This window comes from Prunus dulcis, chromosome 1, assembly GCF_902201215.1.
Source record: "Prunus dulcis chromosome 1, ALMONDv2, whole genome shotgun sequence".
NCBI lineage: Eukaryota > Viridiplantae > Streptophyta > Magnoliopsida > Rosales > Rosaceae > Prunus > Prunus dulcis.
In genome coordinates, this window is record NC_047650.1 from 15,011,224 (window position 1) to 15,034,733 (window position 23,510).

A 23,510-nucleotide genomic window follows, 5' to 3' on the forward strand; every position below is an offset into this window, starting at 1 on the left:
TTTATCAAATTAGGGAAAAACAAAAACCATTGTTCAGAGAAATCAAACCTGCAATTAAACAAGCAAATAAAAAAAAGACTATAATTTTAAAAACAACTTTGTCAATTTTCAGACGACGCTAGAACGACTGACGAACCGTCGTGGTCTACATATTTAACCACGTAAATAAGAAGCTACCGTCGTCTTATTTAGTTGAGGTAGTTGTCTTCAAAGTTGGAAACTTTCCCTCTTTGTCTGTATATTTTATCAAACTTGGAAAGAAGTAAAATGATTTTGGCCAGAAAAAAGGTAAAAAGATTTTTCAAAAAAAAAACGTATGAGCATGCAAAACAGTAACCAAAATAGTGAAAATGAAAGCTTACCTATTGCGTGCAATGAAAGCAAGAGGAAGACGATCGATCTTTAAGTTCAGAGACGACGAAGAAGACGAGAGGAAGACGATGAAATACTCTGACAGTGCTCTAACAAGGAAAAAAGACGAAAAGTTTTCTCTGGGAGATTGAAATTTTTAATCGGGTTTGGAAACAGTGCATGTGTAAGTCAGGTAGACGAAAAGTTGCTTACATATAAAACCATTTCAAAAAAATAATACGGCGGTTACATATAACTACGACGTATAAATTAAAAAATACGACGGTAAATTTAACTTCGGACGTGGTAAATAAATACGACCGTAGTGTTGTAGGTACCGTCGTAGTAAACTCAAAAATTAAAGTACATAAGTAATAACTCGCGTCATGGTAGATTATTTAACACGTCGTTTTTATTAATTTACCGACGTGGATTTATGTAATATACGTCGGTCATACCGACGTTGATTTTACAATTTAAACGGCGGTTTTTTTTGTAAGGACCGCCGTTGGTTTTAAAAATTTATTCTATAAATTTGTCGCTTTCATTCATTTTCGGTTTACATTTAGGGTTCCAGGTTCTTCCTCTCTCAGAGACACTGTCTCTCACATCTCAAAGACAATAATTTGGATGTCTTTCTCAAAGAGAAATTGAGCTTACTCGCATCAAATCTATGTCCACAAGAAGAAGCTTGTCAACTAGCCTTCTCACTTCCTTGATCAAGCCTGATAGGACACTTAGTGCTTCTGAATACTCCTTGCTTTCCATCAAAAGAGATGCAAGCCTGGCCTCCACTCGCTGTCGAAGGAAAGTTCGCTTCTCAGGGAAATCTGAAGATCAGATGTGCTGGAATGAAGAAATCTGAAAATCAAAGAAATTTAAAATGAAGGAAATTAATGTTCTGGAATATGTAAATTTTCTTTTTTGGATGACAGATTTAAAAAAATAAGAATATAAAAACAACGACTGTTTTTGTATTACTGTCGTCGTTTTTCGTCGTCTTAAGTAAGACTAAGACGACGTAATATATTTGTTGAGCGACGTTGATTTTTTTTTAAACGTCGTTAGGTATAATATAACCGTCGTTGAAAATTGTCTCTCTGATTGCAAATTTGCAACGACGTTAGGTATAATATTTGTAGATACACAAAAGCACACACATCATCAACTTCCAAAAAATTGTCTCTCTGATTGCAAATCTGTGTCATCTGTTAAGATTATGATGTGGAACAGAGTTCCATCTGGTAAGATTTCGTAACCCTTGGGATCTCAGAAAAATCTGGTTATGTCGGCGGTTTTCTATATAAACCGTCGTGGTTATTTCAATTCTTGTCATTAAGTAGATCTACCGACGTAGGATAAGAAAATCAAAGAAAAAAATTGTTAACAAAAATTCTTATTAAGACGACGGTTTAAATTAAATGTACGACGTATAAAATGAATAAATACGACGTTAAATTTTATAGTACGATTTAAAGATAACGTCGTAGAACTATACGAGAATGACGTCGATATATTTATATTTTCCGTCGTTGTAAATTAATTTAATACGGCGATATTTTGTATTTTAAAGTCGTGGATTTGTTTGTAATTATACGGCGTCTTATACGAAAACCTCGTCGTGTTATTTTATGAGTAAAAACGGCGGCTTTTATTGAAATCGTCGTCTTTACTTTCTACGCCGGTCGATTCATAACTTCTGCCGTTCTTTGTTGGCTTTGATTTTACTCTGCGGAAATCTGTTTCAAATAGACGTCGGTTGTTTAATTAGGTACGTCGTTGTTTTTGAACAGCCATTTGAATCTCCATTTTTAGTTGTCTAAGGTGGTATTACACGACGGTGTTTTTAGAACCGTCGTCTTTTTAAAAACCACGACGGTTTTCACTTAGACCGTCGTTGTTTTCTGGTCGTCTTTTTCACTTTTTGTAGTAGTGGATGGAGAATGCCCGGCGGCGGGAACCTAGACTCCGTTCATCGTCGCAGTCAAACAGTCAGGTGACTGTTTTGACAGCAACGGTGGCCGAGCTTAAGGGTCAGTTGTCTGTGCTTCTAGAGTCCCTCGCTCGATCCAGCATTCCAATCCAGCATTTTGGTCCCTCATCGACCTCCAAGCCCCTCCAACCCGAGCATGGCCACCACACCTTTGCCCTTGTCGACAATCTCCAGACCTCCGAGCCGCATTTGCCAGACGACCAAGTAGATTTTGGAACATTGTTTGATTAGTTTTTTACTTTCTTAATTACATTTTAAACATTTCTCTTGTACTATACATTTATATTATTTTATAATTAAAAATTTTCTCTTCATTACATTTTTTTATTGCAATTTCATTTTATTACAACAACAACAAAAAAATAAAATTTAGGGTGGTGTATTCAATTAAGATTTTAAAAGAGTTAAATGTTGTTATAAAGTTTATAGAGTTCAACATATTTCAATTGATTTCAATAAACTCCACATAGAGTTTGATTGAATTCCTAGATTGATTTTAATGGTGTTTGTTAGAGTTTTATTATGGATTTTAAAAGAGTTTATTAGAGTTCTAAAATGTTTTTTTCTTTTTTTCTTTTTCTTTTGGGGCTGTTTATCATTTTTCTAGATTTTCAAAAGAGAAAAGTACCTTTACAAAAACATTTTGTAAAGAATGCTCAAACCATATACATCCAAAGAAAATTTAAAAAAAAAGGGCATCTATTGCTCATCTTTGACTCCCGTCATTCATAACATCTCTCCACATATATATACATAGATATGAAGATAATTTTTTCCTTTTTGTTTTGGCATAGACTAGATATACATAGATATTGTACCCAAAAACAAAAACAAAAAAAAGATGACTATAGATCGATGAAGAAGGCTATCATCTATATATGATATGATGCATAGAAACTAAAAAAAAAAAAAAAACAGAAACTAAAAAAAAAAATAAATAATAACAGCAACCAAAAATAATAATAATAACAGCAACCCTTGACAAGCACACGCGCTATATGATATATGCTACTGTTCGATGATTATAGATTGATGAAGAGGGCTTTGGTCGAACAGATTGACAAACACACACGTTATTAGGGATGGCAAAAATCCCCGTAGGAGCGGGTCCTTGTCGGGTCCCCGACCCTAACGGGGGGAGATTTTGGGTCTAAATTGGTACCGGATACGAGGATCCCCGAACTTGAAAAATCCCCGACGGGTATGGGGAGGGGATGGTATTGGCGTCCCCGTCCCCGAACCCGGCCCGAAAATATATATGTTTATATTTAAATAAATAAATATATAATTATAATATTTATGTTTAACCTTAAGTTAACTTCCCTCTCCTAATTCTTCCTAATTTTCTATGGAATTTCATATTGATGTGATTTTAACTAGTTGAGTTGAACTTTATAGTTAATTTGGATATGTTGAATGATAAGTTAATATGAAACTTAATGTTAAAATGTATGATAAATATTTTTTATGCAAAAAAATCGGGGATTCAGGGCGGGTATGGGGGATAGTCCCCCGACGAGGACGGGGAGGGGGACGGGGATTCCCCGAAACCTAATAAACGGGGATGGGGGCGGGGATGGAGAGAGGGGATGGGGATGGTATTGTCATACCCGGCCCCTACCCGACCCGTTGCCATCCCTACACGTTATATGATACACATATATGCTACTGTTCATATATGAAAGAGGAGATTTGTTCATATATGCTACGTTATATGATCCATCCATATATGAAAACGTGAAAAGAGGAGATTTTTTACCTTCACTTGACAAGCACACACGTTCAAGGACTGGAAAGCGTAGAGCACGTTCAAAGTTTCTAGGGTTGACATAAGATTTGTCAGGGTCTTTTGTATTTATACTTATCATTTTAATTTCTAACGAAATCGGTCAACTTATTAATTCCTTCAAAATAAATTACTTTTTGAATACACCTAAATTTTGTTTTATTTTTAAAAAGGTCATAATTGAATACACCTAGATTTCGATGTATTTTTTTTTAATATCAATTGAAATCTGAATTGAATATACCCAAACTTTTACAAACTCTTTTAAAATCTAAATTGAATATACCCAAACTTTTAAACTCTTTTAAACTCTTTTAAAATCTTAATTGAATACACCCCCCCTTAATTATTTTTTTTTAAACATAAAATTTAATTTAGATAAAAAATATTTTATTTTGCTCGACGAAACTCTTTTCGTCCCGCCAATTCATGTTTTTACAAAATACAAAAACGTAAAACTAAATTTAAAAAATATATTTTTTATTTTTGCGTTACAAAAGTTTTCGTCTCACGACTAAGACAACTTCGTCACACGAATATAAACCGTTGCGCTGTGTACTCGCAACGAACATGCTGTCATCGCGCAAAGGTTTGAGAGACGAACAATTGTGTCGTCCCTAAACTTTTTGTGCAACGAAGGTTATCCGTCGCTCAGTTTTTCGCGACCAATTAAAAAACTTGGTTGCACAAAGTCTTTCTTCACGATCTTTGCCCGACAGATTCTGGGCCACGAAGTTTTTGCCGGGCTGAAATTTGTGCGACTTAAATGTACTTTGCATGACCAAATGCTCTTCGTCGCGCAAATTGTAAAATATAGTAGTGAGTGAGCTTGTCCAGTTATCCTGTTACAAAATCATGTGTGTCAAAATAGTTAGGTATATATATAATTTATCAGACAACAAATGATGAGGAGAAAATTATATATATGATATATATATATATATATATAAACGTGAAAATAAAATTTTCAATATATATATATGCTGAAGCTTGTATTTTTGAGTTTACTTACCTGATGATCACTTGTATTTTTGACATGATAAAGCTTGTAGTTAAAAAGGAGGTGATGAGCTCTTATATTTCCGGAACGCACTCGGTTGTTCCAATTGAACTCCCCCAACGGGATTGCTTGGAAGATACCATAAAAGCACAGATTGAAGAAAGGGATGAAGTGGTGAAATGCTTAAAAGGGCGTCCAGTGTAGTGTGTGTGAGTTTAGTATACTATCGCCCCTTTCTATAAAAAAGATCCTCAAAAAAAAAAAATTCTGCCATGTATAAATTCACCGTATATAAAGCATGTTCATCACTTCAGTTTTGTTTCAAGTATTAAATTGAATCCAAGTCTAATATATTTGAGATGTTTTTATCAAAACCAACAATGATTCATCTGAGTCTTTTATTATTCTTCCATTTTGTGCATGCCGCCTTTGGAGGCTCTATCGCTCTTTATATGGGGCATAAGTGTTTTAATCAGCTAGAATTTCTAAATAATGACCGTTATTCAGTATACTTGAATAGCATAATGATACATTTATCTAAAAAAATAATGTATGGATACCAAAGTGGCTCCAGAGGCAGATATACAGGAAACAATCATGTTGATGGGCTAGCGCAATGTAGGAGTTACAGTTCAAGCTCAGTCTGCACAGCTTGTCTCTTAGATTTGCAAGCGAAAAGATTCGCAAGCTCTGTCCCAACAAGTTCATGAGTTGGTTGATAATTCCTTAATTTTTTAGCAAAAAGTTCATGAGTTGATAGCCCAATTATGTATAATGGCTTTTGTTAGTGAGTTACTGTATGCTTATAACAATTTACGGCTGGGGTATCAAACAATACAATTTATGGTGCTTAATGTACGGGGACCTTTCTAGCCCTAAACGAAGTGTAAATAATAAGTTGTTAAAGTAAAATCCCTAAAATTCACTATAAGAATCAAAAGCAAATAGAACCAGAGAAGTAACCAGCGCAAAGATAAACCAAGAGTTGAAGGAGATTTCAAACGGTGGAGTATTTAAATAACACTCGACTGGTGCTGAAGACCAAAATAATGTGTAAAAACTGCAGAGTATTTGGACTATTAATTTTGCATGGCATGTATGACCCATATTACGGGGGCACGACAAAGAAGGCTCGGATTAAGGAATCACGTTATCACATGGAGTACTCTTCTCTTGATAATTAGGATTACAACAGAATCTAATGCCATGCACAAAATTGATATGCATGGTAATTAACGTGATAGCTTCGTGAACCTAAAGAGGTTTTTTTATTTTAAAAAAATCCTAGAGAGATATAATTAATTTATAGCGTTTTTATCATAAATGGTCTCTAAACATCTTCAATTTCTTCATTTCCTCCTAAATTAATTTTTTATCATAGCGTGTTGATTTCTTTCCTCCTAAATTTGCAGTTTTTTACAAATTTGGCTACTCACACATCAATTTTTTAAAATTTAAAAATATTTGGCACGTACAATCCCACATGAGTATTAAACATTGTGTCTATATATTAATGCAGTCACAATTTTTTTATTTTTTGGGGGTAAGTAATAGCCGTGTAAAACGGGCCGGGCCATTCATTTTTTCTGGTCTTGTCGTGCCAGCTTAGTCTATTTTTTAAAATAGTGAACCTCATGGCCCAAAGCCTAAGTCCATTTCGTCACAGGCCGTGGGGCTGTGCTTGAGACCAGCCCGTGCTTGGCCCATTTTACTTGAAATTTCATGTAAGCAAATTGAATTAATACAAAAAAATACATTGTAAACAAGGGAAATGACATTATAATCCAAACAATGATTCTTTTGCAATAGACAAAATAATGAGAAACTACAAATCTCGTGCATGTTTACAAGTATTAGCAATACTCATTTAATATGCATTGGTATTTGGTATATAGAAAATAAAAAAATAAAAAAAGACATGCAAGAACTACCTAGATCTTGGCAAAAACAGTCATAATATACTAATGAAAACTGAAACCAGTCCACTTCATTAATAAATTTAAAAATTACAATTTATATGTATGAAAACAAAAAAGACAAGGGAGACTTTGGAAAAAGCCAAAGGAGAGAGAAATTTTTTAAAAGAAACCAAAATGGACAAAATTACCCTTATTTATTTTTGGATTTCCTAAGGAATCCTTTACATTTGCATGTCTTTTGTTTGAAAGTTGAGAGATTTTTCTGTTTTTTTTGAAAAAGTTTTGGCTTTTTTCAAAAGTAAAAGTTTTTTTTATGGCTAAAACCTACATTTACTAAAAGACAATGGACTTTTATTTCTGTTATAGGTTATTTGGCCCTTTTTTCAATTAGAATTAGACAGTGGACCTTACAAAAACAAAAGAAAATTAATTAATAAAGTGGGTTTGTGTTGGGCTTAGAGCGGGCTACGGGCCAAGAACAACTCATTTAGGGATGCGGGCCAACCTAGTTCATTAGGCTTTAATTTTTTATCCCAACACATCCCAAGCTTTCATGTCATGCCTAGCACGACCCACCAATAATTGTACTTGGGCTATGCCGTACCACATTTAAATGAGTTGTACTCATGTTTTACTGAGCCGGCTAGACCTGTTTGACACGTCTAGTAAATAATGCACACACAAATATTCCTATTGCCTTACACAAATTATTTATCATCTAATTAACGTTCCTATTTTATTTTTTTTTAATGAAAATTGTACCTATTATAAAATAACAGGATAATGTACCTAATATAAATTTTTTAATTCTTTGAATTGTCTATCTAACAGGATAATGTAGTAATGTACCTATTACCCATATTCAAAAATGCACCTATTTTTTCTGTGATAAATAATGTACCTATATTTTGCTTATTTTTAATATAAATAATGTAGGTAAATTAATAATTTATCTATACAAACTACATGTAAATAATGTACTTATACAATCATAATGTACCTTTCTAAAGAGTATTTATGTACCTATAGTGTCGATTGATGTTTTACAACATCTAAATGTACGTACTAGGTAATTTATGAAATGTACCTATGGTATTTTATACCTTTAGGTAAAATGTCTTGCCTTTATATACTATTATAGTAGGTATGTCCACTAATTGTTCTGTAGGAAAATTATAAAGTATCTAGATATGTTGGATATATTAAATATACAAATATTGTTACACATGTCATAATACACCAACACTTTGGCATCTAATTCAAAATTGGGTTTATTTAAATGTAATAAAATATGGGTTATTGAAACGACCCGACTCAAATTTCACTTTGGAATCCGAGTCGAACTCTGTGCGTGTCCAACACCTGGCGGGTGTCGAGCACAAATGACCAAAAAGCCCTTCTAAACCAAATCCAAAGAATTCCAAACTCGACTTCTACCAAAAATTAGGCAGAGTCTCCCCTATAAAATGAACATTTCCCCAAAACTTCCACCTGTCAAACAAACATAAAATAAATACAACCCAACTGCCAGCATGTAACAAATTATAACAAATAATCAAACATCATCTCATTATGGCCTCAGGCCTCACTAAATTGAATAAAACACTCTACTAACAACATTCAAATCACAATCTTAGAACATCCTCAGAACAGTGTTAGATTTCATAATAACTTAACTGGACGACCTTTTATTACTTGACCTCGTGGCTGCACCTTGTAACACTAGGCTGCCTACGTACTCTTACTGAGGGATCAAGCCATACGTTGTTCTTTCCTAAACTCATAAAAGTCACGCACTGAATATAAGTATGTCGTACACTAGAATCCTTTATTTTAGTTTAAGAATATCTTATAACTGAAATTCGCTCCACCTAGGCGTACCTCTAATTCATGATCCGTCAACTCCATTAATACTGTCAATACCCTCCTCGCAGGCCTGAAAGATATCACTTCTATCCGGACCGCAACCTATACATAACCATCTATTCAACTCCTCGCAGGCGTCAGAGATACCGCTTCTATCCAGGACACAACCTATAAATAACCATCTATTCAACTCCTCGCAGGCCTCGGAGATACCGCTTCTATCCGAGCCGCAATCCCCCACTCGCAGGTCTCCGAGATACCCTCTTCTATCCGAGACGCAATCCCCCATCGCAGGTCTCAGAGAAACCCCTTCTATCCAAGCCGCAATCCTCCCTCGCAAATCTAGAAGTCCCTAAAGGTTCTAATATGCCTAGGACACATGTCCCGTGAGTTTGGTCTCAATCGAACGGTCGGATTGGTCACGATCGCACTATAGGACGGTTACTGTAAACCTAGCCTTAGGGTTGGCATTTCTGGAGTATCCGAGACTCTGTTTTACAATCCGTCGACTCCTATACGATCCTAGAATTACCTAGGACAACATACCAGAAAATGACCACAATATAACTGCTCAAATGTATCGAACCCGGAAATCGCACACTAAGAAAAATCTGTTTGGGGTCCAAATATTATCCGAACTGAAATCCGCGAGTACCTACATGCTCGTGAGGAATCCTTTACACAATGCTAGGCCACCATACTGCCCACATGCCGATAGCGCGTGGGTGGCTTCATCAATTTTCGGCGACCAGAAATACTCCAAACCGCCAGCCCAAACTCCTATCCTAGGTGTAACACCCTATTTGGAACAACTTTTATTCTTGGGCCTACCCCAAAAACATGCCGAAAATGGCCAGAATCAGAGGTCGAAAACTGGTAGATTTTCAATCGCTTATTTACCCTCCGAAACTCAGAAATTTCCCCTAACCAACACAACTAGCAGCAAGAACAGCTCGAGAGGTTGAAAAATCATACCTAGATTAAAGCAATTGTTGGTCGGAATCCCCTAAACCAACGATGGAGATTTTGGGTAAAAACCGGCCAATTTCTTGCTTTTTCCGGCAATCCAGACGGTAGTTGGCAGCGGCTGAGATGTGAGGCTAGTAGAGGACAACGTGCTGGTTCTTTTGGTACCCATGCCGTCTCTTGGGGTGGCCGGAGGAGGAGATGGCGGCCCAAAAACTGTTCGGATGAACAGTAACAAAGGGGAGGGGCTGCTGTTCTCCAATAAGAAGAGGAAGGAGAGGAAAAAAAAAAAAAAAAGAAGAAAAAAGGAAATTTTTAAAACAGCCAGATACTGTAGCAACAGTACTGTGGCGGTACTGTTTGCTACAGTAACAATTTGAAAATTTCCATTACGTCCTTTTCGTTTCTAGACCTTTTCTACTTCGTTACAACTCGGAATTGGGCGTGCCGCATGTCTATGAACTCGTATTGTCGAGCTTTACCCAATGGTACCACCCAAATCCTCAAATTCCTTCCTGGTTAAAAAGTCAACTTAAAACCTAATAAAACATTCTAGGGGTATAATGGTCTTTTACTAGAATAAATTAATAATTAACTATTAATTTTAGGATCGGGTCGTTACAGTTATTGTCTAGAGTATTTTACTTGTATGGGTTTATTTTTTAATAACCGAAACATCTCTTTAAAGTTGAAATATATTATAAGTTCGGTAATAGCAATGATCCCAAAACTGTACTCTCACTTGCATTTGCTTCTAGTTATTGAAATATGTAGTCCTTAGGCGCTAACGGTGCATTTGGATGAGGGAAATAAATTTAGGGACAAAACTCAGAATTTCTAAATTGACATTAACCAATTCCCGTGTTTAAATAAAAAAACGTACAAATTTAGAGATCATAAATCCCAACTTTAAATTCTATCTAAAAGTTGTCATTTCTAAAATCTCAAGTGGGATTGAGTTTTTAAAAAAAATAACTTTACAAATAAAGGTTAAATTCTGTGTTTTAAATCCATCACCCAAACAAGAAACTTTACAAATTCTAGAACATTAATTTCCTTTATTTTAAATTCTGTCATTTATGAAATCCTTTGTACGTTTAAATTTCTTCATCCAAACGCACTGTAACTGTAGTCCTTAGGTTGTTACTATTTCCGCCCAAATGAAACAATAATTTCCTCTCTTTTTTTTTAATACGAATTCATCACAATTGTTTGCCACAAATAGGTGGGGAACGGTCCCAATTTCTTAAACTACAGGGGTCCAAGAGATTTATGGTCACTCACCGTTGAATGTAAATTCAACGGTTCATTCACTCTTGCACTCTTTTTAAGAAACTTTTTTGAACCGTTAAATTAACATCTAATGGTGGGTGACCACAAATTTCTTGAACCCCTGTAGTCCAAAAGATCGAGACAGAGGTGGGGAATATGAAATCTAAACTCTTATGCTTTGTATCGCGTGTCACACATTTGCTGTTTAATTGAACTTATTTCATTTTTCAAAGCAATGTTTTATCTATTCCTCAAAAATCTTATCCTTACTTTTAGCTTAGCTCAGGGTTTGACACGACGGAGAGAGAAATGATCTTGCCATATCTTTCTCCTTCACTTTTGGCTTAGTAATTCTTTTACAAAATTACGCAAATATTATACAAAACATGTGTTTGGTATCTTTTTTTTTTTTTCAAAAGATTTCGAAGCAGTAGGTGATTAGCTAATTTTCATTGATGAAGTGGTTGAAGGAAATGGTGAGAAGACTGTTTGGTAAAATGAGGACTGGAAAAACGGTATTAGGTTTCAAGGTTACTGTTTGTGCAAATATTCTCACGGAAGAATATTCGTTTCTGGATCCTTCAACCTTCGATCTTCCTTCTCTCTCTTCCTCGATTCCTGTAAAAAAGACTGGAGTAAATAGACCACACCCGGGGGGTTGTTGGCCAAAGGCCCTCCGATGCCTAAGTTAGTTCGAGTGTTTGTAGGAAAACAATAGCTAAGCAAAGGGTACGGAGTTGTATGTATGGTGTGAACCGGGTGGCCGGAGCCGTGTGTGGTGGCCGAAGCCGTGTGGAGAAAATATGGAGAGTGGAGAGGGAGAGAGAGCTTTGGGTATTAGGAGTAGGTTTTTTGAAGTACCTTGAATGATGAATGAAGTCGTCTATTTATAGGAGCCTCGGGGCTAGGGTTTCGTAGGGATCGAGTCGGCTTTGATAATATCCGAATTAAATATATTATCTCTTAAGAAGATAATATCTGAATTAAATGATATTATCTTCTCTTTATTAGGATAATATTTTAATTAATGATATTATCTCTTTAAATAAAGATAATATCATATTAATTAAGATATTTATCCCAATTAATTAACTAGCCAGATAAACTGGTTTAATTAATTAATTTAAGAGATAATCTTCTTTTCCACGTGGCGTGCCCTGATTGGAGATGAAAATATATGCTCCCACAGTTACTAACGAAATCCTATATTTTGGAAGACTTTATTTATTTCTTAACCTTAATTTGGTCCAAAAATGGATAGAGTGGAAGTTGAGATGAGCACATAAGAAATCGTAAGTAAATCAAAAGTTAAGAGGAAAGAAACTGAGTTTTTATCATAAATAGCCAAAAGTTGGTGAGGTCGAAAGTTAGAAGCAGGAATATTTAGTTTGAAATTTCAACTTTGATAAAGCTCTCCATCTCTGATTATCTATTTCTTTAACATACTATGCGGATTAACATAAACCTCAGCAAGGAATTAATACATTGTCAAAAAAAAAAAAAAAAAGAAGCCGGTACATTAATTTACAAATGCTCTATTATTTGTTGTAGAGATGTGTAAGTACCAACTATGGCAACTACAACTCCCATCAAAATTATACACCCTATAATCAACATTTCGCATCCGAGATTTCGATAAGTACCTGAAATTTTAAGGTAGCAAAGGCATGGTATTATAAGTGAAGCTGTGACACTAAAAAATGCACCAACCAGAGACATGAGATAAGCAAAAAAAGGTATAGCCAAAGCTACTATAACACTGCTGGTTACCAAGGAAGTGCTGAGAAATAGGCGGAAGCTTCGACTTTTTTTGCAGCAACTTGGAAACCAATTTTGGGCAGTATTTAGGATTGGTGTAACCATTAAAGCATATTTGGATACTGGATTGATAAGGGTGGTCCATATTGCGATTTTTGAGCTAAGTTCTTCAGTTGGGAGGTTTAAAGTTATCTGTGATTCGACTGTTGACCCGAACATTAAGTACCCTAAAACTGCCATTGATGCATAACCAAGGGTGCATAAAATAAAGCACACGAGGAGGACCTGCAGCAAAGAAACAACAGATTGAAAATTAGTAAGCACCAAAGCATGCATACGCTAAAACTCATTTATCTTTAACGAGTAAGATATACATATGGTAACATCAACAATTGATACCATCGTAAGCAAACAATGTATATCTAGTTTAGACCCTCTCGTGCGAGTAGGCCTAAGTAGATAAACAGATGGAGGGAGAGAGGCATTTAGGACCTCTTGCAAAGAAGGCTATCCTACTAGGTTAGCCATAACTTGTTTCCAAAACTTCAGATGTTAGGAAATCGGCCAACAATGTATATCAAGCTCACATTTTGTACTTACATTCGGGAACTGACGTTTGTTTTTCATTGATTTGTAGAGCGTCGGGAACACTGGATGCGCACAATAGCAGAAGGCATATAAGCTAACAGCAGTAGGGATTCCACTCCAATTAAGCGGTACCGATCCCTCTTGGTGAAATCCAATTCCATCAAAAACAGCAGTCCACAAAATTGAACCAATAATGATAACAGATGAAAAAACCCCACTTGCAGAGACATAAGAAAGAAGGCTGAGGCTATCAAACCACACAGTTGGCAGAACAATAAGTCCACCAAGTATTGTAAAGCACTTCTTCCCACTAATTGTTAATCCAGCCACTTCCAATTTCATTTTTGGAAATAAGTTGTGTAGGTTATCTCCTTCCAGAATTAGGAAAGATGTCGCAACTAAGTAGAGTTCTGTGTTCATGAAAATTGACAGAACTATTTTTCCCTTTTTCCCAAATGCATGTTCACCAATGTCAGGATAAGTTCTTATAGTAGAATCTATATCCATGCATCTTTGAATTAACAAGCCTGAGTAAAAGGCAGCAACAGCAATTACAAAAAGAAGTATCAAGCTTAGCCACCCTCCTGATGAGAGTGCATAAGGAACTGATAGCATCCCAACTCCTGAAACCAAATTAAAAAGAGAAAATTTTGGCTCATTCATTTGATATTTTACAGTCTCAAGATGAGGTTCAGCTGCCTACACATTCATACATACATATATATTTTTGGATTTTCATGAATAAGTGAAATGTTGAAGCAATTGTCGATAGCTAGTGAGAAGAAATGCTAGAATACCAGACAAAAAACAATACTACGTTAAAACAATGGTATAAAACAAGGAGAAGTACCAGATAGGGCATTGAGTCCATTGAAACAAGTTTTCAAAACAGAGGTTGTTTTAGTTTGGTGATCACAGTCAATTGCCTCTACTTCCTCATATTGTTGCCTTTCATCACACACTAGAGGAAAGGTCAACGATGATCGATCAAGCGCATCAGCAGCATCCATTGGAGAGAGAGAGAGAGAGACAGAGAGAGAGAGAGAGAGAGAGAGAAAAGGGTTTGTGATCTGCTGAAAGTTTAAAGTAACTCTTGAGAGCTTAAATTAGAAAGAACATGTGATATGTGTATTCTTAGAAGACTTCTTTGTTTATTATTTTTTTCAAAGTTGAAGATATTGCCAAAGCAACTATATGTATATATATAAATGGATGAGTGCATACTCGTGGAACAGGAGAAGTATTGTATATTATCCTATGATCCGGCATAAAAAATCGAATCTTACTTGACTATATTTTAAATTCTAGACATGATATATATGGGGCATGTCATTTATTTATATATACATACACACAGGTTCACTTATGTATTTTAATTAATTAATTTCTGCAGCACATTTTTAGGCTTGTTGGCTCTTCAACTGTGGAAAATCGAGAGTCCTCAAATTTAATACATTAAGTAGTTCTTGTCCTGCCAATGAAAATGGTGGATATTCCTTACTTATGCTCTTTTTAATCAAAATTTTTATTTGAATACTACCGATATTTGAGGAGAGGAGAATCGGTCGACATGACAAAGAAAGGAAATGAAAACAAAAGTGAATAGTCTTAATCACTTGACTTATAAAAGACATTTGCGTGGGCCTTTTGATATTGAGTAGTAGATTTTTCATTCATTTGCAGGTTTCCATTCTTCTTTTTGGCTTATAAAAATTTGGAGAGAAGAAACAACTTATTGGTTGAACCGTAGGTGCAATGTTTTACTTCACTGGCAAGGTCTTGATGATGGTGGGGGTTTTGACAGCTGAATGGTTGGTGGTAACGCTAAGGTTAACCTAGCTAGTTTTTTTTTTTTATTGGAACCTAGCTAGTTTGTTGATGATGGTGATCATTACCTTGTGCTGTCAACGTACCTATATTCACAAACAAAAAAAACAAAAAAACAAAAAACAAAAAAACAAAAAAAAAAAAAGGGGGGGCAATAGTCACATTTTTCATAGTAACACAATCAATTTTCGTTACATTTAGGTAGATGGTCAATGATTTGGGTTAGTCCTCACCATTCTTGGTCTGCTTTGGTGACTGTTGAATTAAATATAATAGAAACAAAGCTAATCAGAACTCAAATCAATAAAATATTACACTTACTCAAGTTTCTAATACACTTGTAAGTCCTCAATGCACTTTTTAAGTTCACAATAAAATATTACAACTCATAATAATAACTCCCACCTTTAGTTGTCAACATTCTCGGTATGCTTTTATATTAAACAATTCAAATTAAAATTTAATTATTATTTTTTAAAGAATAAAGCTTTTAATATGCACCGAGAAACCAAAACTTGGCCAATTACCACCTAGTTTTCAACATTACCAATGTTGTTTTGTATTAAAAATTCAAACTTTAATGGCTCTCTTACACTGCCCATTCTTGCAATAAGGCTTAAGGTCTGTCTGGGTTTTTTTTTGGGAAATAGCTTAAAATGCCACTTTTTTTATAATTTTAACTAAAAATACCATCCCTTCCCAATTTTTTTACAACTACCACCTATAAATACATTTTTATTGTGGAATGATTGTACCCATTTTAGTTTTTCAGAAATTGGGTTCTCTCTCAACTCTCTTGGCTCTATCTCTCTCTTCAGCCCTTCTCTCTCCCTCGTGTAACTCTCTCTCTCTCTCTCTGAAGCAATCGTCTTTCTCCCTCAGCGGTGGCTATTCATCCAAGCTTAACTCTACGGTTCACATCCACGAGGTACTGTTCATCTTCCTTGTCTTTGAAATTTGGGGTTTTTGTGAATTTGGTTTATGGTGTATGGATTTGTAAGAAATTGATTTAGGGGTTTCTTCGAAATTGGTTTTGGGTCTCAATTCTTTGTGCCCAAGTACTAATTAATACCAATCATGTAGAATTGTCACTGAATGAAGCATCTGTGGAGAATTGTTGGATGAAAATATCTTTGCTATATTCATGCTACTTCCTCTTGCGGGGGGTTTATGTTGAGTTAATATTTAAATTTTAAAATGCATTCTTTTTTCAATTTTGATTTCAACATTTTCTTCAAAATTGTTTGTGTGTAAATGCAAAATAAAGGCATAGATTCTAATTGGACTATTCATTTTGCCCAAAAGCATTCCTGATGCTTGATCTTTGTCAGTGTAACAATCATGTTATGGAATTATAAGTTTGCACATACAATTTGATGGTTGTCTAATTATATGTTTCATGTTTTGGAAAATTTCTAGTATTTCTTGAAACCAACCATGGTTGACTAGTTCACATTCTCATTATCAATTTTTTTTTCTTTTCCAATTTGCTTTATCAGCCATATAGTATTGTGATTTTAATAATCATTTTTCTTATAGATGTTCACATATTAACTGGTGAAAATAATTGAACAGAGAAAATCCAATGATGCAGAAGTCGAGTCACTGCGATAGGAATACCATCAAAGGGTTGCAACACTTGAAAGGAAGGTAGGTCTTCTCATAAAGTCTTGTTTATAATCGTGCTTGGATTGATCTAGGTGTTATATGTGCCCGTTATGTTTTTGATGAAATTGGTACTTGCCTATTTTTAATTCAGCTCCTGATAATTGGAGGGGCTATGCCAACTTATGATTGCAGGTGTATGCTCTTACAAAGGAAAGGGACACGCTTTGGCGGGAGCAGAATAAGAAAAGTGATGCAGCTGCTCTTCTGAAGGAAAAGGATGAAATAATTAATCAAGTTATGGCTGAAGGTCTCTTTCTGTCCCTGTCTGTCTCTGTTTCTCTTGAGAAGCTCAATATGTTCTACATATTTTGTGCCTCATAGTGAATTTCAACGTAGCCAATGTTCTATTGTGGATGCAAGGAGGGTTTCTTTATGCAATCATATCAATAATTATGGAAATTCCTTCATTTTTGCATTTTTATGTACCAGCTGAAGAGCTTTCAAAAAAGCAGGCTGCTCAAGAAGGACAGATTAGGAAATTAAGGGCTCAGGTATGCTAGCCGGTTTATTCATTGTCTGATTTTGTCATTCTTTAATCCTTTCACTGCTAGGTATTCTTATATTTTTTTTTTCTCTGAATACTAGATCAGAGAGTTTGAAGAAGAGAAGAAAGGGTTGATTACTAAACTTCAGGTAATTCATTTATGTTAGAATCTTTAAAATTGTGGTTCTCTGATTTCGTTTGATAAAGACAACTCTTGACCAGCATATTGAAGAGCAATTTGGTTGTGGTCGTCTATTGGCTTGTATCTCATCACGACCTGGACAGTGGCTGTGCTGATGGGTATGTGATTTTATTTGCCTATGTCTGTTTCTAGTCAGCAGATTTGTCATAGGCAACTTAGTGTAGTTACCATATTGCAAGGGCTGAAATCTGGATGATATCAGCTTCTTTTTATTGTTGTTTTAAAGTGAGGTATGTATGGGTCTTATGAAATTTTTACAGAAATATATTGGAGGGCAAATAATTTTATTTTAGTTTTTTATTCCCAAATGATACCCAAAACATGTAAGCTTCATACTATGTTAATTTCTGCAGGATGGGAAAACATTGGACAATGAGTTGGAGGTTGTTGAGGGAATGAAGCTAGACAGGGGCTACATATCCCCTTATTTCATCACCAACCAGAACAATCAGAAATGTGTAAGTTTTAGTTTGACTCAGTGATAACTATGTCTTGAAACTGTTAGAGGGCTGCTTGTTAAAGTTAGCAGCACCTCAAGTCCCTTTTTGCTTGATGATGATTATCTTCAAACTTGTGTATGTGCTGATAGGAATTGGAAAATCCTCTAATCATAATCCATGAGAAGAAAATCTCAAGTATTAATGATGTGGTTAAAGTATTGGAGTTGGTTTTGCAGGTTAGCATTTCTCTGGTTAGGTTCACTAGTTTCTTCGTTTTTACTATGAATTGGTTGACAAACTTTTGCTCCTTTTCAGAAGCAAAGGTCTTTGCATTTTGTTATATATTTCAGAACCAAAGTTATAAAAGAAAATGGTTTTCCTCTTTGTTAATTGAGAATCATCTGCAGTTATGATTTCAGATCTGTAGATAACCTGTTGTTGCTGATATTGCTACACGGGAGGAGAACAGAACAACTTGGAAAATGTGCAAGAAGGGAGAGCTAACTCATACAACGAAGAACAAATTGATGAAGTTAAGATCAAATTAGTAGAATTTGTGAGCTCTCCATTATTTATAATTATAGGTAGGAAGTATGTATGTAATAGAGTAAAGATTGGTTGACTATGTAATAACAATTGAATTGTCAAGTTTTATGAAAGAAATAATTTTTGCTTCTTGGGATAGTATTGTTAGGGTTCGGGGGCGATTTATTTTCCATGTCTAAATTGTAGTCTGTAATGGATGTGTGTGTATTGTATGTAGATTGACTTAATATTGCTGTCCTATTGCATGTGTATTGTACTAATATTGCCTGTGTATTGTATACATATTGTATGCATATTGCCATCGTATTGCATGTATATTGTAATGCTATTGCTATCGTATTGCCATTATATTGCCCTAATATTGCCTCTCTAGTGTATGTATATTGACTACGGCTCATCAATGGGTTTACGGTTTGGGCCATATTGCATTCAAAAATAAGACGAGGAGGAGAAAGAAACAACATGCCTTTCAAAAACAGGCAGTCATGTGCATCATAATTGCATCGTAAGACATTGTAAGAAATTATTTTAAAAAATAATAACAACTAAAAAATAATTTACAAAAAAAGGAAGGTATGAATAAAACGACAGAGAGCGAATAAGGGGAGAAAGAGGCAGAACGAAGCTAGAGAGAGACAGAGAGAGAGCTGCGCTACAGAAAGAGAGCAAAGAGAGAGTTGCACTAGAGAGAGAGAGAGAGAGAGAGAGCCAAGAGAGAGATAGAGAGCTGCGATAGACAGATACCAAAGAGAGAGAGAGAGAGATGTGCCAGAGAGAGAGAGAGCCGATTGAGCTAAGAGAGAACAAAATTTCTGAACATGTGAAAAATCAGCAATAAGTGGACAATAATTATATTTTTATAGGTGATATTGTAATACTATTGCTATCGTATTGTGGTTATATTGCCTTAATATTGCCTCTATAGTGTACATGTATTGGCCTAATATTGCTATTATATCGTATGTCAATGGCCATTTGGTCTAATAACAGAGTCTCCACTTCGTTGAAAAGTAATCCTGAATTCAAATCTCATGGACACGACAATTGTTATCCATCCTTATATTAGCATGAATTGATGTTGACCTTTGAAATGATAGTTGGAGTTGCACATCGATTCATATTCAAAAGGAAAGTAATTCTCTCCCTCAATGAATCTTCGTTCAAAAAAGGCAGCTATCAAATATTGGGTACAAAAATGCAAGGTCCACAGTAAATTAATTGGACACAAACCACATATTACAAAACTAGGATGATTTTTGGCATGCTTGAAAAGACAAGGGCCAAATACAACAGAAAAGAAAATCCATTCAAGCTTCATACTAAACATGGCTCAAGCACTCGACCATGGTTTCAATCCAAAACCTACCCAACAAGGGCATACCACGTGTCCATCATAACATAATAGTGGCATTTACAAAGCATGAACTGCAATATGTTTCTTTTTCTCCTAAACAAAATTGTTACTAAAATGGAACAAAAGATCCCTAACATAGAGCAATACAAGCAAAGATAGTCAATTGTCATACACACAAAATTAGTCCTCATCCATCCCTGCATGCTGATCTCTCTCACTAGGGCCACCTGCTAGTTTTGCCATTATAATCTGCAAGATAGTCAAAGCACTGTCAACAACCTTTTTTTAATGAAGGTATTAAACATTAAATAGGCTGCAATCAATGGATTCATCATTTCTCACAAATTTTTAGCTAGCCAGAAAACCCCCAACATATAGATTTTCTATTTTTCAGATTCAGATTCAGATTTTTCAGGCTCTGCTACCACAGTCTCTGTTTCCTCCACTGTCGCAGCATGCTTATCATCTGTTTCTTCCTTGACAACTTCAGTTTCCTCCTTATCAGCCATCTGTTAAGTTGAAGAGTGTTGTAAAGTTTCTGTTTTGACCCCTTCCTTTGCCTCAACAGTAGAGAGTTTTTGTGGAGATTCAGATTCCCCTGATGATTTGTCAACCTTTGGCGGATGCTCTGAAGACTCAGCTTTCTGTGATGAATCAACACTACTTCCCTCATTTGTTTGTCCCATAAAAGATATAACAGGATCAAATAGCAATTTCCATTCAGTAGACGAAGGCCATAATCCTGAAGCTGTCACACATATAGAGGGGACATCTTACTTTCAACTTTCATGCAAAAATAGAGAACACAGCATAACTACCAGAATTCCTTTTCTCCAAATAAATCCTATCATTGAAAACTCTGTTCTACCCGAAACGAGAAACACAATGCAATTAAATACGCTAAGGAAATCATGATTTACAAGTAAAGGAAACTGCAACTTATATAACCACTATATATAAGCTCCAAAATTAGTATTTTCCTTTTGCCTTGGTTGTGTAAACCAAATTTGAGTTGCTCAGCCATTTTACTTCATGAAGCATAAAATGTAGCTCATTCTCTACCAAGTAATCAATACTATAATTATCATTAACAAAAATACCACCCAAAAAAAAAAAAAAAGAGACGGAGATACATATGAACAATGTGTGAGCTTGAGAAGTACCTTCATTACCGGATTCGGCCTTCTCTTTTTCTTCGAACCCAAGGGCGCTATCGAAATTCTTCTCGATGTTCTTGACGCTCTCCTGGAGCTTATTCACGGCCCCGGCGAGATCGGGGAAGTTCCCCAAAGAGACTTTCCCACTGAACCACGCCATTCTTTAAACAAAATACCGAATCAGATTCAATTCAAATTCAATTATAAGAACCAACAATAGAACATTGGCTACGTTGAAATTCACTATGAGGCACAAAATATGTAGAACATATTGAGCTTTTTAAGAGAAACAGAGACAGACAAGGACAGAAAGAGACCTTCAGCCATAACTTGATTAATTATTTCATCCTTTTCCTTCAGAAGAGCAGCTGCATCACTTTTCTTATTCTGCTCCCGCCGAAGCGTGTCCTTTTCCTTTGTAAGAGCATACACCTGCAATCATAAGTTGGCATAGCCCCTCCAATTATCAGGAGCTGAATTAAAAATAGGCAAGTACCAATTTCATCAAAAACACAACGGGCACATATAACACCTAGATCAATCCAAGCACGATTATAAACAAGACTTTATAAGAAGACCTACCTTCCTTTCAAGTGTTGCAATCCTTTGATGGTATTCCTCTCGCAGTGACTCGACTTCTGCATCATTGGATTTTCTCTGTTCAATTATTTTCACCAGTTAATATGTGAACATCTATAAGAAAAATAATTATTAAAATCACAATACTATATGGCTGATAAAGCAAATTGGGAAAGAAAAAAAAAAATTGATAATGAGAATGTGAACTAGTCAACCATGGTTGGTTTCAAGAAATACCAGAAATTTTCCAAAACATGAAACATATAATTAGACAACCATCAAATTGTATGTGCAAACTTATAATTCCATAACATGATTGTTACACTGACAAAGATCAAGCATCAGGAATGCTTTTGGGCAAAATGAATAGTCCAATTAGAATCTATGCCTTTATTTTGCATTTACACACAAACAATTTTGAAGAAAACGTTGAAATCAAAATTGAAAAAAGAATGCATTTTAAAATTTAAATATTAACTCAACATAAACCACCCGCAAAAGGAAGTAGCATGAATATAGCAAAGATATTTTCATCCAACAATTCTCCACGGATGCTTCATTCAGTGACAATTCTCCATGATTGGTATTAATTAGTACTTGGGCACAAAGAATTGAGACCCAAAACCAATTTCGAAGAAACCCTAAATCAATTTCTTACAAATCCATACACCATAAACCAAATTCACAAAAACCCCAAATTTCAAAGACAAGGAAGATGAACAGTACCTCGTGGATGTGAACCGTGGAGTTAAGCTTGGATGAATAGCCACCGCTGAGGGAGAAAGACGATTGCTTCGGAGAGAGAGAGAGTTGCACGAGGGAGAGAGAAGGGCTGAAGAGAGAGATAGAGCCAAGAGAGTTGAAACCCAATTTCTGAAAAACTGAAATGGGTACAGTCATTCCACAATAAAAATGTATTTATAGGTGGTAGTTGTAAAAAAATTGGGAAGGGATGGTATTTTTAGTTAAAATTATAAAAAAGGTGGCATTTTAAGCTATTTCCCTAAATATTTTCTCTCGTCGGTAAGATTTTGCCAATGCATCTCTCCATTTCCCTAACTCTTTATTCAAAATTTTCCACCTACTAGCCAAGGCCATTTTCGTCTGAGGCAAACCGACATTTCACAAAATTCTCCATGAATTTTTCTCCACTTCATATCATTGCCCATCATCGTGCAATGACCAACTTTTACCCAACATTCACACAACACAATATCTTCCTGAGTTGTCCACGCACCTCCGGCTTCAATGATGGAGGACATTTATTTTTTTGATACAAATGGAAAGTAGTAAAAAAATGTGAGTGGAAAGTAAAAAAATATTGGAAGGAGAAGAGTTTGAAGATTTGGTGTGGAAAGTGAATAAAATTGTTAGGTATTTATAGGGAAAAAATCCATAATTTTTTGGTTTTTTTTTTTTTAATTTCAAATTTTTTGCCATTGGATTTCTGGAAAAAATTCAATCGGAGCGTCTGGTAAGCACCACGTGGCTTCTTCCCATTGCTGTTTGTCAGCGTGACGTCACAACTAACGTCAGCAGCCTTCGGGCAACAGCCCAGTCCAAATTTGCTCGTGGGCTTGCCCAAACTGGTGGGTCCCATGCCTTACCAAGGTTGGACTTCGTACGCTAGAGTTGGATTTGGGGCCTAGGGCTGCCTTTTGCTAGAAAAGAACTTGTTTATAAAAATAAAAAATAAATAAAATAAAAGCGATTTTGTTAGAAACGGTTATGAGCGTAATTGCTTGCTAGAGAAA

At 35.4% G+C, this 23,510-nt stretch overlaps 2 protein-coding genes and 1 long non-coding RNA gene across 5 annotated transcripts; 1 reads left to right on the forward strand and 2 right to left on the reverse strand.

Annotated features, from left to right (window-relative positions):
* Nucleotides 1-12,677: 12,677 nt before the first annotated feature.
* Nucleotides 12,678-14,476, reverse strand: LOC117615750 (amino acid transporter AVT1I-like). Its single transcript, XM_034344890.1, has 3 exons — nucleotides 14,350-14,476; nucleotides 13,512-14,122; nucleotides 12,678-13,196 (listed from the first exon to the last, which is right to left on the reverse strand). Exons 2-3 carry the CDS (start codon nucleotides 14,112-14,114, stop codon nucleotides 12,678-12,680), a joined length of 1,122 nt encoding a protein of 373 aa, XP_034200781.1. The 5' UTR covers nucleotides 14,115-14,122; nucleotides 14,350-14,476.
* Nucleotides 14,477-16,109: 1,633 nt separating this feature from the next.
* LOC117614774 lies at nucleotides 16,110-18,732 on the forward strand. 3 transcript variants are annotated; one of them, XR_004583913.1, is made up of 9 exons: nucleotides 16,110-16,254; nucleotides 16,902-16,976; nucleotides 17,127-17,241; nucleotides 17,424-17,485; nucleotides 17,580-17,627; nucleotides 17,701-17,778; nucleotides 18,034-18,138; nucleotides 18,270-18,356; nucleotides 18,528-18,732. It is a non-coding gene; the product is annotated as an uncharacterized LOC117614774 (long non-coding RNA). The 3 variants fall into 3 exon arrangements; XR_004583915.1 differs by having other exon boundaries at nucleotides 17,585-17,627; XR_004583914.1 differs by having other exon boundaries at nucleotides 16,240-16,254; nucleotides 16,866-17,241.
* Nucleotides 18,733-19,849: 1,117 nt separating this feature from the next.
* Nucleotides 19,850-22,656, reverse strand: LOC117614946 (golgin candidate 5-like). Its single transcript, XM_034343889.1, has 5 exons — nucleotides 22,483-22,656; nucleotides 21,760-21,834; nucleotides 21,495-21,609; nucleotides 20,363-20,768; nucleotides 19,850-20,269 (listed from the first exon to the last, which is right to left on the reverse strand). The coding sequence occupies exons 1-4, from the start codon at nucleotides 22,654-22,656 to the stop codon at nucleotides 20,533-20,535; spliced, it is 600 nt and encodes a 199-aa protein (XP_034199780.1). The 3' UTR covers nucleotides 19,850-20,269; nucleotides 20,363-20,532.
* Nucleotides 22,657-23,510: the final 854 nt, after the last annotated feature.